Raw genomic sequence first — 17,861 nt, forward strand, 5'->3', positions numbered from 1 at the left:
AATGTAGAATGAACAAAATAATCAGAAACATCACTATTTTGCAACCATCAATCTAGCAACTGATCCAGGCAAGGATTATCAATGGATGGGGTGAAATGTTCTTTGGGAACAGGAAATGTATATGATCTCAAATTATCATAGCACATGTTACTTATTAATTTTTAATAATTACTTAGTAAAGGAAAAATTCATCTACAGTGGAAAAAGAGCTGTCAGACGCACAATGGGGACAGTCAAACGATTCAACTTAGCAACACCGACAATGGGACAAACTGCCATTTATGTTCCTTCTGAGGCGATGCAATGATAAGGACACAATACCAACCAAGTAATTAGCACTCTTCCCAAAAATGTTTGACATGAATGTAAATCTGAGGAAACAATCCAAAAACTCCACAGTGCCAAAGGTTCTGTAAGACAACTGGGTAGGCCCCTCGAAAATGTCAGCATTATGATAGATGAAGAAAGGTGGGGATACAAGTCTAAAGAAAATTAACAAAACATGACAACCAATTGCAATACATGATCCTTGAATGGAATCTGGATTTAAAAAAAGGAAAAAGAAAAAGATAGCCATAATGGATACCAGTGAGTCAAACAGAGAAATTTCAATACAGACTGTATACTGTATAACTGCATCAGTGTTAAATTTGTTGGGTGTGGAATCATAGCATAGCCCTATGTAGGAGGATATTCTCCATGGGAAATAAATTCTTTCCTAATAAAGTACTGAGGGTTGAGGTATGGGATCTTCAGCTTACCTTCCAATGACTCAGCACAAAGATAATGCGTGTGTACAAAGGTATAGAGGTCGAGAGAGAAATAAAGCATAAGTGGCAAAACGTGAACAACTGGTTGAAAACAGGCGAGGAACGTTTGAGTATTCACTGCACTCCACTTTCAACTTTTCTAAGGTTGGACATCCTACAACTTCGCTTGAAGTGTCTCCCCAGTGCCGCATAAAAGAGACAAGGAAAGGTGAAGACATACTTGCAGCCGTCACCGTTTTTAAACTTCTTCCATCTTTCATACAATTTATTGGCAAGTTCCAAATCCACATCCCAGGTAGACCGATCCAGGGAAAGACTCCCTTCCCAATTAGGATTTTCTAAAAGTTAGATCAGATTTAATATTTAGATTTATAGAAGATGCAACTCAATTAGTAAAGAATGCCACAGGCTGCCAAACTTCTCAAACTGAGAGGCCTGTCAAATGCATAAACACACCCCCTCCCTCCCTCTGACTTTCCTAGGATCCCTCTAACTCAATGGCAAATGGTACATCAAATCAAACAAACATGTAGAAAACAAAACTAAATCGAATCATGTAAAGGTAAGAACATAAAAGACACATGGCACATGAATACAGCCTGAAACAAGTAAAAATTATACTCGGAACATTTTTAACAGCTTTCCGTCTAACAGGCTAAACTGCTTCCCTGTAAGCACTGGTCATCATCTAAGCCTTTCAGTGATCAGTGCTGATGGACGAACGGTCCTCCCAAAGAAGGGCACAGACCAGGCCTGGGGAAGGTGCATGTGCATATTTACAAAACGGCCTCCTGTTCACTGAGCCCTCTCTACATATCTGTTCTGTCCTGTCTGTGCTAAAGAGTGTACCAGGATGAAAACATGGGTGTCTCCTCAAAGAAGTCTCCATACTGCAACAGTCTCCTTACATTCAATATTTTAATAAATCAAAAATGTAGGGCAAGGGCTAGAAAGAGCTTCTATATCAACACCATAGCATACAATCTCACATAACAGCAAGCACCCCCTGGAAGATGTTTATGCTCCTATAATCCAAGTCTTCAAACACAATTCCAGGTTATTTTTACCAACTTGTAGTCAGCCCTTTTATAAAAGAACCAGAATCTTCCAACTTTTCCTGGCCACAAAGTTGCTGTGACCATCAAATAATGTGTTTGAAAAAAAATCCCTTACAAAAGTTCAAGCTACTTAAGGGGACATTATTTATACAAGTAACCTCAGGTGTTTTTGGAGGATTCTTAAGACTTTCAAGTCATTCTGTGAATGATCATGCTCTTTAAAAATAAAATATGATACAATTATGTTTACAGGACTAATTATTGCAGCTACAAACTCTATTTTTCCTCACTATTTCCCGCCCAACCCCACTCTAGAGTTCTACAGAAAGCCTAAGGGCAAAATACTTACCTGTCTTTGATTTTCCCATGAAATAATGCATGCCACAATGTGCTATCACTTCAAAACCCAGACTCCCTTCCTAGATTGAAAAGTAATATATGAATAACTTAAAACACAACACTAAGCATAAAAATCCTAATGCACTCAAATGCAAAGCAGACATTGGCCTCCACCTCAGTGAATTTCTCTTTAACCAGAAGCCAAACAATGAGAAAGTGAATTCTTGGCTTCCTTTCCCCCTGAATGAGAGCCCTGAACGGTCTCTCACAGGAAGGCCCACAGCAGTGGATTCTGCACAATCATCGATGCCCACAGTGATGATCCATGGGCTCCAAAGACACAAAGCTGCCTCCTGAATTAGAGGTTAATCTCAGGACGTTCCTGATAGGTTTAAAAAAAAAACCAAAACACTGTAATCCTCTGAAAAACAGCATACCAATCTGTAGAAACTCCTAAGCCACTCAGGACATTTAAATTGACGTTCCACTTCCTACAGGTTGGGAAAGCACAGACTCGCTACTTCCACATATACATGAAACCTGCCTACTCCCTCCCACAGGGCGCTCTTCTTAATACGCATCTCTTGATCAGAAAAAGGAAATTTCTAAGAAATCTCCCCTCCTCAAAATAAGGATGAATGGAATTAACCTTACACTTTGTGTAGTTTGATTTTAGAGGTCCTAACTTTAAGCCTATAGCTAAGCATGAGGCATTTCTATCTAATGAAACACCAAGGCTAATAAGTGAGAAAAATCATAAAGATGGTTGCATGAATGTCTCATAGTGAAAAATCAGAACCCAGCGTTATACAGAATAGCTTGGATCAAAAAGAAGCAATAACAGTAACCAAATGGAAATAAATAAACATTAAGAAAAAAATGAGACATGTTTAAGATAAGATCTAAATTGAATACGGTTTACCCAGATTTTAGAAAGCATTTTAATTGTGAAACCTTTCAGGCTTTAGATTTGGCCCCTGGGAGAAATGCAAGAACTACAAGCAACCAAGCCTCACTTACCAGAGGTCTAACTACAGCATTTAACCGTCTAGTTTATTTGAATTCATTGCAAGGATGCACTAAAAGCTCAACTGTGCTTTTTAGAGCAAGCACATATTCCTTGCTCCACAAATTTTGGAAATAAATGAAAATGAGATGAATCTACTTGTAATACCTTATTTTGTTCAAGAACCTCAAGTTACTTTATGAAAAATGGAAACTCTTTCCAAATAAAGAGCTCCATATCTAAACAAATGACCATCTAAGCTTGGCCTGGTAATATCTGTTGTATTTCTTGAGATAGTCTTAAAGAACACGAGCTTAACTCTGCCAATAAAACCCAAGCACCATAAGTTAATAACAGTAATTATTATGAAAATTATAACACATAGTGTTGTAAACAATACCTTGGTTGGTGCTGAGTAAATCTGTAGAGGTATTGCAAAAACGGCACCTGTGTTTGTAGTCAAAAATACATTGGTGAATAGATTTATGGCAATGTCTTTAACAGCAAGTTTCAAAGTAAATATATTCCAACAGCCTGGAGGTAGAAATAAAGGGCCAGTGAAATTCAGAATCTAAAAAGAAAAAAAGCAAGAGAAATTACTTTTTCTAATACCAATTATGATTAAAACCATTATAAAGTATGATACTAAAGTTCTTTTGTACTTTCAAAAATAGAATTTACGCAACTATTTCCAGCTCAAAGATTGAAATATTTTCATATAAATGATAGGTTTATGTTTCACATGCTGTTTTAATTTCACAAAAGTAATCTTGAACTTTTCATGGGCAATATTTTGAAAAAGTCTATTTTGTCATTAAGCAGGCTTATTTTTTTTTCAATATATGAAATTTATTGTCAAATTGGTTTCCATACAACACCCAGTGCTCATCCCAAAAGATGCCCTCTTCAATGCCCATCACCTACCCTCCCCTCCCTCCCACCCCCATCAACCCTCAGTTTGTTCTCAGTTTTTAAGAGTCTCTTATTAAGCAGGCTTATTTTTAATAAATACAATCTTTTGAGTATAAATTGTACATTGTAATTTTTTTAATAATGGTGACAGAAAATATCCTTTAAGAATATACCTTGGTCCCTTTGTGTTCCTTGAACGATAGTTTAAAAAAACAAATAGATCTTAGAAATAATTCTGAAAATGTTACAAGAAAAATACTTGCTTTAAAACTCAGAAGAAAAAATTAAACTTTATAAATATTAATTTCATTGCATCTGACCTTAAACAAAACTTAAAATAGGCTAAAACTTGGATAAAAATACCGTATGTACCTTTAAAATGTGCTTGGTCTCCTTGGAAACAAACACATCATTTAATACAACACTATGGTCAAAATGGTTGAGGTACCACATTGACCAAACTCCTGAAGTGTTCTCGTGAGTCTCTATGTGAAACTGGGTCGCAGAGGAGTCCATTCTAAAATACCTGCGAACACAGGACGTGCATGCTATCAGCCCTGAGTGGGAGACAACCCACCAGCACTCAGCGCGCCTTGGAGTGTGCCAAAAGAGGAGCAGCATGAAACGTCAGAGCATAAACGTTAGCGCCAGGAACAGGCCGCCAGACTGCCTTCTTCACCCTTCGTGCCCTCAGGCGCAGCCTCTGAAGGCCAGAGGGTAAGTGACCAGGCCAGGACCAAGGCAGCTCACACAGGCCGCCAGGACAAAACCAGGACCCCAAAGCGCATCCTCTTCCTCCTTCCCACACCTGACTACCTGGTCCCCAGCCCAGTCCACAAACGGAATCACTGGAATCCTTCTTTTCCCCTCTCCCGTTCTGCCATCAGCCTTTCCACTGCTTGCTAGCTGTGTTAATGTACGCAAGGCAAGTCCGGAGAGAGAGAATCATACACGTCTCATCAGTCACATTTTTAAATTATTTCCAGATGAAAAACACTTAAACAAACATGATTTAAAGGAAAATGGATTCACCCTACCCTTGAATCACAGGAGAGGAGAGACACGCTTTTAGTGTTGGAGTGTTTTTTATTTTCTTCACGTCTTCTTTAATTCCACTGGCACATGATGTAGCTGTTTTGAGATACAAAGAAATAAACGTGAAGCATCTTTTCTTTCGTTGCGCCTGAATAAAAACAGGATATACGTTTTATTTATAACTTTCTAATTACTTCAGTTTCTCCATTAAAATAGTGCATCAGATATCAACGGTAAAATACTTTCTCAAACACTCCTATCTTTTTCCTCTGCTGGCTGGTTGCCAATTTTCTAGAACTTGATGTCTACCACACACACACATACACACACACACACACACACACACACACACACCCCTCCCTTTTTAAACCAACCTCTCATTTCTTCCTTTGGGAGAAAAAGAAAAAGAGAGTCAACGCTTTATAGTTTCTCTTTACAAAGATCTGCATTCACCATAAATAAGAGGAAAGTCTTTAGGTCTGCCAGAGATGACAAAAGTGAAAAATGATACTCAGCCGGGTGGGGTGAAGAGGAGCATGTGGAGGCATGAGCAAGAAAGGAAAAAGAAAGACAACCGAAATAGCAAGAAGGAGCTTCACAGGGTGAGTGGAAATGCATTCCAAAACACTGGAGATTATCAAAACAACACTTTTAAGCTTTCCCTGAACTACTCCTAATATTAAGGCATTGGCATTAAATTCTTAACTCTGATACAAATACTCAAGTCTTTTTTTTTAAGTGCCTTATTGGGCCCCAACCCCCCCCCCCAAAATTCCAACACTAACAAAAAGTGTGAAAATAAAGTCCATCCGAGTCCCCAGTTATCTTGGAGGAAACAACTGCTAGCAGGTTCCTGAGCATCTGTCCACTGTTCTATGACATGCAAGTACACAGACACCCTTTAAAGGACACCAAGTGTATGCGCTGTTTGCATTACATGCCCACATATGCCTCCTAATAGCTGCAGGGTATACCCTCCTGTAAATGCACTGCAACTGAACGAGCCCCCTGTCGACAGACGGATGTTGTCACTAACAGCGCGCATTTCTGTAAGCAGTTCTGAATATGTATATGAGTATACCTAGACAGTTCCCAGACGTAGCGTCAAAGAGCATAAATGTGCATTTTAAATTTTCACAGATTGCCAATTTTCCCTCCAAAAAGCCTGCACTGGTTAGTACTCTTGTCAAAAATACGTGTTTTTTCCCTAATCATTACCAACACAGAATATTAACACTTTATTGATCTAAGGAATAAATTATATCTTACTTGTGGCTTTAGTTAACATTTCTTGAAACATAAGTGAGGCAGGGTGCCTGAGTGGTACAGTGGATTAAGCATCCGACTCTTGATCTTAGCTCAGGTTATGATCTTATGGTTCGTGAATTCAAGCCCCACATTGGGCTCTGCACAGATGGTAAGGAGCCTACCTGAGATTCTGTCTCTCCTTCCCTCTGCCCCTCCCCTGCTGGTGCTCTCTCTCTCTCTCTTAAAATAAATAAATAAACTTAAAAAAAATTAAAAAGGGGTGCCTGGGTGGCTTAGTCGGTTAAGCGTCCGACTTCGGCTCAAGTCATGGTCTCACAATTCGTGAGTTCGAGCCCCGCATCGGGCTGTCTGCTGTCAGCACAGAGCCTGCTCCGGATCCTCTGTCTCCTCTCTCTGCTCCTCCCCTGTTTGTGTTCTCTTTCTCTCAAAAATAAATAAGCATTAAAAAAATTTTAAAAAGAAAAAGAAACAGAAGTGAGGCAGGGCATGCTTTCATATGTTTCAAACAACTTGCATTTATTTACAGAACTCTTTTTAACCATAAATAAGAACCTAAAGCTACAGCTGGGTTTATACTCACTAGATCTAGCTTGCATTCTGCACAAAGATACACGACCCGGGCAGCACAACCTTGTTCTCTGTGGAAGCAGCACCTCCACCAGACACATTTACATCCTGCTCTTTCAGATCACCACGTGAGTAAAGCTTTAAATGCAAAATCCCCCATATGTGGCAGAATAACAGTGGCATCAACAATCATTTCTTCCATCATTCTATCTCTTAGAACTCTTAAGGCTGCAATATTACCATCAAGCCAATTTGCTTTCTGAAAACCTTTGTGAAACCCAAGTCATTTCACAGAAAAGAACTGTCATCATAACCAGATAACAAAAATAAAAAGACAATCTCCAGTATTTTTAAAATCTGTACCTTTGCAAGTGAAAGAGGCAATTTTTGTAAAGTTGGTTGCAGAAGTAGGTACGAGTACTGGTTCAAACTGCAAAGACAGAGCATCTCTCTGTGAGAAATGATGTACGTCCTACAAAAATAAAAATCCACATGACTATTCTCAGCTGGGTGAGTATCCAATGTGAATCAACTCTGTTAAAAGAACTAAGTTGTTCAGACTGGCATACAAGCAACTGCTCAGCATATGTGTCTATGACAGTAGGAAGGGGGGTGCTGACAACCTTCATCCTAATGTGGGTTCAAGCAAGGGAAACCGGGTATAAATTATAGCAAAAGAGAAATGAGACAAGTATTTCTGTATCTGTTGTTGAAAATTCCTCATGTTCTGCAATGAAACATACATTCGTAAGTTTAAATTTTACTTTATGTAATTTACAATTACCTGTATCCAAATAAGGCTGTTTCCTGAATGTAATATATACATATTTACTGCCGAATCATCTGTCCAAAAGAATCAGAGCAATGAGATTAAAACAAAAGAGCCATCTCATTCTCATACCTTAATATAGCGGCTAAAGTACTACATTACACATTTCTATAAAAAATGTGACTCGTTTTTCAACACTACCATTGAAACTGGGAACTATTTTCTGTTGGGTATTCTTAAGTCACAAGGAAAAAGATCTATACAAAAAGACTGACCTACCAACATGGGCTCTCTAAAGGATAATGAACTACCAGTGAAGATATTCTGAGTATAGGATCACACTATTACTCCTCTGGATGAAACTAACCAACTGGACAGCTTTAAATAAAGCGATGTTCTCCTATTGATTGGACAGGCCCTTATTTCCTTATTGGGATGATCACATTTGAGGAAAAACAAAACCCTGGGATCTCAAAACATCACCTTCCTTTCAACCTTCACTCACAGAAGTGCTCCCCATGGGACAGGGTCTTCTCTACATTGATGTCTATCTGGCCATTCTGAGAATCACCAAAAACTAGGAAGCCGAAGACAAGACAGCTCTCCTGCTGAAGAACCATCACTATTACAGCCAATTCTGAGGGCTGGAAAGTAGATGATGTTTGACCATAAAATTACACTTTGGTACCAATTCTTTCTCTGGATATGTATATGGTATGTGTTTATGTACACGTGGTACATGTGTATGTATGTGTCCATATATATATACATACATACACATATACCAGAACAGCCTTGCTAACCAATGGGTAACAGCAAACTCTACATTGTAAATGTCAAAAATCACCTAATATGTGTTGCCTACAAAAGTTCTTAGAAACTGAAGCTGATGAACTAGGTAATTCCTGGTACACAGGACATACATTTTCAAAGACAAAATTCATAACAATGAACACTACAATTCACACTCTCTTAACTTGTCCGGCATCCAGGAACAATTGGCACCCAGTCAGCTATTAAAAATACGACACGGCATGATTTCTTTAACTGAGCTTCTGCAGATCAGTAACACTGGGACAAGAGACACAAAACTTCCCAAACACTTTGTGAATATTTATATTAGATTGTTGTGCCTGCCCATTTAACTTGTTTCCTATCTCAGAATGCAAAAAAAAAAAAAAAAAAAAAAAAAAAAAAAAATCATCCCAAGAAAACTAAAAAGTGGTTTGCAGTTGCCACTTAATTTACTCCAAAATAATATAGCCTTACCAGCAGTTGCAGATTGAGAACCAGTCACTGTTAATCTCTTAATAACGAACGCAAAGCCTCGTTGTCTTGCATTGCAATGATACAGCCTACAAGTAAATGCTTTAAGAATGGTGATGCAGGGGTGCCTGGGTGGCTCAGTTGGTTAAGCATCTGACTTCGGCTCAGGTCATGTTCTCGCAGTTCGTGAGTTCAAGCCCTACGTCAGGCTCTGTGCTGACAGCTTAGAGCCTGGAACCTGCTTAGGATTCTATGTCTCCCTCTCTCTCTGCCCACCCCTGCTCACACTCTTTCTCGCTCTCTCTCTCAAAAATAAATACTAAAAAAATAAAATAAAACAAAAAAATGGTGATGCAGGTTAATCAAGATATACTATAATAAAAATGTTAAAAGATTCCACCTTACCTGAGGTCTCAGATTTATCTGTGGCTACATAAATTATAGAAAGATGATCTAACAAATCTTGTGTGTTTTCTTCAAACTCTTTTGAGGAGTTTTCCATGGTTACGATTATGCTCATTTGTAGCCGCAAAACATCGTCAGATTCCATATAACAACTCTGAGATTGGAGGGATGGAAAGAACAAAAGAAAAACTCAAAAAAAAAAAAATCATCCAAACTTTGTGATTTCAAATTTTACAAAAAGAAAAGCACTTATGATAAGGTCATGTGTGTTTCTGAAAACAGACTGTGTCATGTTATTTTTGATTTCCAAGCCAAAGGCAAGAAAGGAAGGATGAGAAGAGTGAATTTTTAAATTTTACCTTTAATTGCTGACACACTTTATTACGTAAACTGCATTCCAGTTGTACTTGCAAGAGGCTAGTATTAGTGGTTTCTGCCTAAAAGAAGAAAAAAGGGGAGAAAAAAAACTTAAAAAGAGGCAAAGAGTTCAATCTTGTATTCATAGTAAACAATCTATCATTTATTCAGAACATTCATTCACTTAATAAATATTTGAGTATCTGCTAAATGCTGGGTACTATCCTAGTAGCTGGAAATAAACATGAATAAGACAGAAAAGCCTGTCACCAAGCTCACATTCTAATGGAAATCATAAGCTCTCCCTTGGGCAACATGAAAATTCCTATTATGGCAATAAGGAGATAAATATGTTCTAAATATACACAGGAACACTGTAGTTTGGCATTTCTTATACTTTCTGAACATTCTGTTTCAACACAGGAATCTTTTATTTCAAAGTAGGTTCACCCAGCAATAGCCAATTAACTGTTCCTCCGTCTGCCTTCCGTTAATAGAATGTTAGAAGTTGTGGCAAAACAGTTAAGAGATGTCTAAAATTGAAACGGGCTATCATTACCATTTTTAAAATGTGAAAGAGCTATGCATGGAAGAGATGAAAATAAATGAAAAGAATGCAAAATTTCATCAAGTTCAAAGATCTCAACAGCCACATGGAATGATAATTGACATATCTTTTAAGATAAGGAAATGCACACTCTGATTCAGAAATACAGTCATTTGGGGGGGAGGGGGGAGCTGCAGACGGTGAGCACACAGGGAAGTCAGGTAGTGCAGCGTGTAAATCCAAAACCCATCAGCTATGACAGCTCCTCTTTTGTTCAGCTTGATGTGTCTGGCATAGTGATTATAAAATAAAAAGGCACTCGGCCTGGCAGCCACAGTCACGATGGTAGGAAATCTCAGTAAGGCAAGGAGGCATTCCCCAAATCCTTGGCGGACTTGATTGCGGGTAAGCGTTTATTCACTCCAGGAAGACTTAATATTAAGTAGAAAGAACCACCATGATTGTGTTTAATTTATTAGATTTATTAAGAATTACCTAAGCACACTATATTAAAAACACATTTTTAACTACTACAATTTTCATTCAGCAATGAAAGTACCAAAAAAGGAATAAGACACATTTTAAAATGCAGTAAAGATAGTGGAGTTTAATCAAGATGGGGCGCCTGGGTGGCTCGGTCAGTTAAGCTTCCAACTTCAGCCCAGGTCATGATCTCATAGTTTGTGAGTTCAAGCCCCTCATCGCGCTCACTGCTGTCAGCACAGAACCCACTTTGGCTCCTCTGTCCCCAGCTCTCTCTGACCTTCCCCCACTTCCCCTTCCTCTTGCCCCCGCATCCCAGGGGCTCATTCTCTCTCTCTCTCTCTCTCTCAAATAGACATTTAAAAAAAAAAAATCTTTAAAGAAGATTAACGAAGCTTGAAATAGGACCAAACATTAACCAAAGACTATTCTAAAAAGCAACTGCTAATTGGGGTGCTGGATGGCTCAGTTGGTTAAGCATCCAACTTTGGCTCAGGTCAACAATCTCACGGCTCATGAGTTCGAGCTCCTCATCAGGCTCTGTGCTAACAGCTCAGAGCCTAGAGCCTGCTTCAGATTCTGTATCTCCCTCTCTCTCTGCCCCTCTCCTGCCCATGCTCTGTCTCTCTCTCTCACTAATAAACATTTACAAAATTTTTTAATTAAAAAAATAAAAAGCAACTGCTAGTATCTGCTAGACTTCAACAGAATAATACCATTTGTAAATGGAACCTAAAATCTTAAGGAAGAATTAGATGACTGAATTTGTCTTTCTGCAAACAAGTCCCACCATATCATAGACATAAAAAGAAAAAGCCCACTACTCTCTGAAATTGCTTTAACCAAAGTTATAAATGACCTCCTCACATCCAAATCCAATAGGCCCTTCCCATTTTGCCTAATGCTTCTGCCAATTTAACCCCATTAACCACTGGTGCTTCTCTTGGTTTTGCTCCTTCCTCTTTGCGTCATCCTTTGTGGCTCTTCCCCCTCTCCACTTAAGATGTTAGAGTTATTAGGGATTCTTCCTTCTGCCCTCTTCATTCTCTCTAGGGAAGCTCTGTAACACACCAAAGCTGCCTGCACTTCTCTCTCCACACACCCATGTCCAGCCAATTGCTGGGCATCCACCCGAATGCTCACGCTCACCAAGACAGCTATGCTTGGTGTGCACGTCGTCCTGGAACCACTAGTCATAGAGTTATTTAAGCCAGAAACCTGCACACCAACCTCAGCTTCTCACTTACCCTTCTCAAACAAACCCATAACCACCAAGTAATACTGATCACAACTCCTCAGGAACCCTTGAATCAATTCACTTTCCTTCATTACTATATCCTGGAGATAGGGGGTCAGCAAACCATGCCCATGGGCCAACACTGCCTGTGTTTATAAACAAAGTTTTACTGGAACACAACCATGCTCATTCCTTTGTGTATTGTGTATGGCTGCTTTCATGCTACATCTGAAGAGAGGAGTACTTGCAACGGAGATCACATGGCCTGGAAAGTCAAAATATACTCTCTGAGCCTTTACAGAAAAAGTTGAGGAATGCGTGCCCTAGTGGGAAGGAGAAGGAGAGGGAGGGAGAGAGACAGGTAGGCTAGTCTCCCTGTGTCCACCTGTCCTCTCCATTCCAGTCTCCACACTGCATCAAAAGTGAGTTACCAATATGCAAATCAGGTGATGCCACTAGCTGCTTAAAACCCTTCGAAGACCAAATCCTTTACTGTGTCTTCAACACTCAGGTACCTGCCTAGTCTTCATCCACCTCCTTATTTATGCTCCAGCCTCACTGGTCTACTTTCTGCTCCGTTTTGCCTTCAACCTCTAAATGTGTTGTTTTGCTGTAAACTCAAATCCCCAATCCACCCTCCCTCTACCTACCTAAACCTAATTCATCCTTCAGGTCCAGCTTACACACCCCCTTCACAAGGGTTTTCCCTGACCCACAGCTGGGGTAACTGCCCATTACTCACACCCACAGCACCTTTTCCCTGACCTTCCTTAACAGTCCTCATTATAATGTAACAACTTGCTCAAGGTCTGTCTTCCTCAGAAGATCGTAAGCCCCTTGCCCGATGCTGTTACCTCAATGCCTACCACTTAATGCACACTCAATATGCAATTAGTGAATGAAGACAAGTGGGCACACAGCCACAGACGCTTTAAAAAAGCAAGCTTGCATAAAATAAACTAAAAATAATAAACAGTGGCTCTAAAATAAAAAAATATACCAACTCCTGCCACTTGATGTGTACTTATGCTCTAAAACTTTCAACAACAACCAAAAGTTTAAAGAAAAACCCGTATCAACACATTTTCAACATATGCATTTATAATAGTTATGTTTTTTGAAAATTTACAGCACTTTAACTATAGGTGTTAACCCGACAAGGCAATCCTCTTCCCTAAAATATTTCTTCAAATGTTGAGATGTTACAAGTTCAAAATTATAATTTTTTAACGTCTATTTATTTTGAGAGTGTGTGTGAAAGGGGGAAGGGCACAGAGAGAGGGAGACAGAGGCTGTCAGCACAGAGCATGATGTGGAGCTCAAACCCATGAATCATGAAATCATGACCTGAGCTGAAGTCGGAGGCTTAACTAAGCCACCCAGGCGCCCCCAAAATTATGATCTTTAAACACGATTAACAATCCAACTTGCACAGTGATTTGATGTAATATAAAGCCTACTATTTTGTCATTTTTGGTAAGCTTCTAGACGGATGAATTTATAATTTACCATCTTAAGTAAGATTCCTCTCTTAGCTGGAAGCCTAACAAGAATAAACTACTTTATTATTTTCATTTGTTGCAGAACATATTTCAGAATCCCACAAGGGGGCGTCCTAGCACCTCCACACTGTCCTGAAGTGCTCCAGGTTTTCTCAAAGAACAATTTAAACATTCATGTCTTTAACCAAAGAACAAAACTACTGCAATCTTGACTTTAAAAAGTAAACCATAACCAAAACAGGAGCCACCTGAGGCAACCACACACACACACACACACACACACACACACACACACACACACACCTGGGATTGAATTCTCTCTGAAAGGGCCCCAACTGAGCACACTTGTTATGACAGTGGGACATCCCTTTAACCAAGAGTGTGCAGAGCAGATTATAAAAGGAGAACAGAAGCCTACTTCTCTACTTTTCAACACCCCCCCCATTACTTTAACAAATTAGGTCATGAATTTTATAGCTAAAAACTAAAAACAATTTTTCAGTGCTTTCCACGTGAAGTATATGGTATCACTCCCTTTCAGAAGATGAGGGAAAACGTGGTTTGGAAGGGTTAAATGACTTATCAAAGGTCCTAACAGTAGCTAATGGAAAACCAGGGAAAAAAATAGCAGGTCCTTTAACACAAGTCAAGTTTTTTCTAAGTAAATCAGAACAGACCAAGTCTACTCCTAAATTTAAAAACCAAAAAGTTCTTCACCATGGCAACAAGTATTAGAACACCATTCCCAGAGATAATGCAACATTCAAGAAAATAGCCACCAGGGCGGGGCGCCTGGGTGGCTCAGTTAAGCGACTCACTCTTCGTTTTGGCTCAGGTCATGGTTTAATGGTTCATGAGAAGGAGCCCTGCATCAGGCTCTGCGCTGACAGCATGGAGCCTGCTTGGGATTCTCTCTCTCCCTCTCTCTCTGTCCCTCCCCCTGCCCCTCTTGCTCTATCTCTCAAAATAAATAAATAAACTTTAAAAAAGGGAAAAGAAAATAGCAGTGTTTAAAAAAAAAACCCTTTTGTAATGGCTTATATTCCCATGCTTTTGTGTTATAAGTCTAGTTAACTGAATCTAAGAGAGAAAAAAATCACCTAGTTCTCTACCTGCTAAGAAACTCATCTTTGTGCATCAGGCCAGGGCACAGTGTGATTTGGGGGAATTGTGTACAGGTAAAGCGGAAAGAAAATTATAGATTTCAAGTCCTATCATTTTAGAGAACTTAAAAAAAATTTTTTTTAATGTTTTATTTATTTTTGAGAGACACACACACACACACACACAGAGTGTGAGCAGGGGAGGGGCAGAGAGAGAGGGACAAGAATCCAAAGCAGGGTTCAGGCTCTGAGCCGTTAGCCCAGAGCCCAATGCAGGGCTCGAACCCTAGTGGGATCTCACAAATGGTGAGATCATGACCTGAGCCAAAGTTGGATCCCCAACCGACTGAGCCACCCAGTCCACGCTGGAGGACTTTTATTTTTAACAAGAAGAAACCAATATCCTAAGAAAAGTATATGAGAATCTATAATACATTAATCCAGACAGAATGAACAAGAGCCTTGAAATTATGTAACATTCCCAGCAATGACCACACACAGAAACCTTTCATTTAAGGAAAATAACTCATGAAATAGAAAAATATTAGATAAAATCCAATACTAGGTCCCATTTGTCTCCCCTTCCACAATTTTGAATGCTAAATTTTAAAGGTCCTTATACAGGTAAATTTCTCATGCCAACACATGTATCAGTAGGAACGCAGATTCTGTATATGCCATGTGACCACGCCAGACAGTGGCCCACACACACAGTGCTAGGTCCAATACAGTCTACGCAGCAAATGATTTTGCATAAAACAGGCACTTTCTTGGATCTCTTCCACACAACACCCATGCTCTATAACCAAACTCCTAATTTAGTGTTTCCTGCACGACGGAGAGGCTCAGCTGAGTTATTAGTCAGCACTGTATGGTTGCTTTTACCCTTAAACAGCAATTGTGCTTCAACCCTCCCCATAACCGCTACCCTTCTATTCCTCAGATATTTAACCACTGAAACAAAATTCACCTATGTTGCCAGACCCACTGGCTAAAATATTTGTAAAAACCTAGGAACTCGTTGAAATTAGTTTTCCGTTTAAGGGAAGAGCATTTTTTCTTATCCGCATCTTTTTAGAAAAGGCTTTACACTTAACTAAATTTGAGATGAAACCCCAGCCACAAAACCTTAGGGACATCCCCTACCCTGCCTAAGACTCTGTCTCCTCTTCAACAAAACGGAGTTAATGAATTCACAGCCACGTTATGAGCCCTAAAGGAGATACATATGCCAATCACGGGGCATCAGTAAACCTTCAACAGGGAGCGTTATTGTTTTTACTTGTTCATTCACAATTGATGCATTAAATTAGCAAAATTCCACAATAAATAACTTAAATGCTCCTGGGAAGCATTTTCCCCCACATCAAAGCTGTAAGAGGGGAAACTCCTCTTCCACACTCTTTTGGTTTCTAAGAGAAGAGGTTTTTGTTTTTGTTTTTTCTTAAACGCTTCAAATTCTTTTTGTCTTATTTCACATTTGGTTCAGAACGCCCCAAAAAGAGAGAAGAGCCATTTATTGCCGACAGCTTTCCACCCTCCTGAAATGTGCCAGAAACCCTGAAAGACAGACAAAAAGCAATTTGGAGAACAAGTTAACACTTAGATATTGAGACTTTTTGTTGGACCAAGTGACAGTGGCCTGTATTGTGCAACACCTTGGCTTTTGCACTTGGATCGCAGATTTTTAACTGTTACGAGCTGGGCTGGCAGTCTCGGGAGAGCCTTGTGGGATTTTCACCTTGGTAGGTCATGGAGCATACGGTGACTTGATCCAAAGGCAAGCAGCTATTTTTATACGGCTGGATGTTGCCGGACCTTAAGCAAATGGCAAGTGGGTCCTGAAGGCCTGACCCAGGCTTTGATCCTGAGCCCAGGCTCGGCAAAAGTTCAGCCTTTGTGATGCAGGCTGCTGAGCTTGACCTTGAGCAATGTGGGCACAGTTTTTACTTAAATAGGCATAGCCATGGCAAAGATTAGCCAAGGCTCTAAAAGAAAGGGTGCTGCAGTGGGAAATAGTATGGACGTTCCTCAAAAAATTGAACACGTACTTACACTATGATCCACCAATTCTACTTCTAGGTACATCCCCAAAAGTGATAGGAGGGATTCAAACAGGTATCTGTACACCCAAATTCATAGCAGTATTATATACAGTAGGCAAAAGTGGAAGCAACCCAAAATCTATCGATGGATGAATGAATAAATAAAACATGGTACAGCCATGCAATGGAATGCTGTTCAGTCTTAAAAGGGAAGGAAATTCTGACACACATATGACAATATGGATGAACCCTGAAAATGTGATAACAAAGTGAAATAAGCCAGACACTAAAAGGCAAATATTCTGTGATTCCACTTACATGAAGGAGCCTAGAACAGAGGCAGAAATAATAATGGTAATCAGGGGCTGAGAGGAGAGGTTAACAGGAGAGTTACTATGTACTGTGAGTAAGAGTTTCAGTTTGGAAGATGAAAACACTCTGGACATGGATGGTGGTAATGGCTGCACAAAAACGTGAATTTACTGAACACCACTCAATTGTACAATTAAAATGGTATCTTATGGTGTGCACACTTTACCACTAGGAAAGGAAAGGGAAAGGGAGAAGGGAGAAGGAAAAAGGAAAAGGAAAAGATGTCCTAGTCAGGGCTCTCTCTCCTCAAAATAGAGCTTCTAGAACACCATCTGCTTTTATAACCAGATCTTGAAGAAACTGTTGGGTCCAACTCCAGGCAGGCAGTACAGACAGGTTGTTTGGAATTCTGTTCCTTTTTATGTATTATCTTCATGGCTATGAGTTGGAACTATGAAAAGTCTTGTTTAAATTCATGTGGGCTGGTCCACAGACTCAAAAGTTCCTCCCCAACTCACTGGCTCTAGATTTTATTAATCATTTAAACGCTAACTGCTGTTTTAGATTTTCAAGATCCAAAATGACAGATATACAGATGGGTGGCAGATTTTATAAATAAAGAAGCAACAAGGAGGGGTGCCTGGGTGCTCAGCTGGTTAAGGGTCTGACTCTTGGTTTTAGCTCAGGTCATGATCTCCTGGTTCCTGGGTTCGAGCCCTGCACCAGGCTGTGCACTGACAGTGCGGAGCCTGCTTGGGAATCCCTGTCTCCCCCTCTCTGTGCCCCTCTCCGGCATTCTCTCTCTCTCTCTCAAAAATAAACTTAAAAAAAAAAAGGAGAAGAAGCAACAAGGGTATTCTCATTAAGGAGCTATGTTCT

General features: G+C 39.7%; 1 protein-coding gene across 3 annotated transcripts in view; it reads right to left on the reverse strand.

Moving 5' to 3' along the window:
* TMEM131L (transmembrane 131 like) overlaps positions 1-17,861 on the reverse strand; it is a 162,028-nt gene that overhangs the window by 52,774 nt on the left and 91,393 nt on the right. For all 3 annotated transcript variants that reach the window (XM_040472047.1, XM_040472039.1, XM_040472032.1), the window contains exons 6-14: positions 9,756-9,833; positions 9,397-9,550; positions 7,741-7,799; positions 7,320-7,428; positions 5,123-5,216; positions 4,458-4,611; positions 3,574-3,744; positions 2,178-2,247; positions 991-1,108 (exon numbers count right to left, since the gene is read on the reverse strand). In XM_040472047.1, the coding sequence (XP_040327981.1) occupies positions 991-1,108; positions 2,178-2,247; positions 3,574-3,744; positions 4,458-4,611; positions 5,123-5,216; positions 7,320-7,428; positions 7,741-7,799; positions 9,397-9,550; positions 9,756-9,833 (1,007 nt within the window). The remainder of the gene's footprint in view (positions 1-990; positions 1,109-2,177; positions 2,248-3,573; positions 3,745-4,457; positions 4,612-5,122; positions 5,217-7,319; positions 7,429-7,740; positions 7,800-9,396; positions 9,551-9,755; positions 9,834-17,861) is intronic.

This window comes from Herpailurus yagouaroundi, unplaced genomic scaffold, assembly GCF_014898765.1.
Source record: "Herpailurus yagouaroundi ecotype Mexico unplaced genomic scaffold, PumYag 28, whole genome shotgun sequence".
NCBI lineage: Eukaryota > Metazoa > Chordata > Mammalia > Carnivora > Felidae > Herpailurus > Herpailurus yagouaroundi.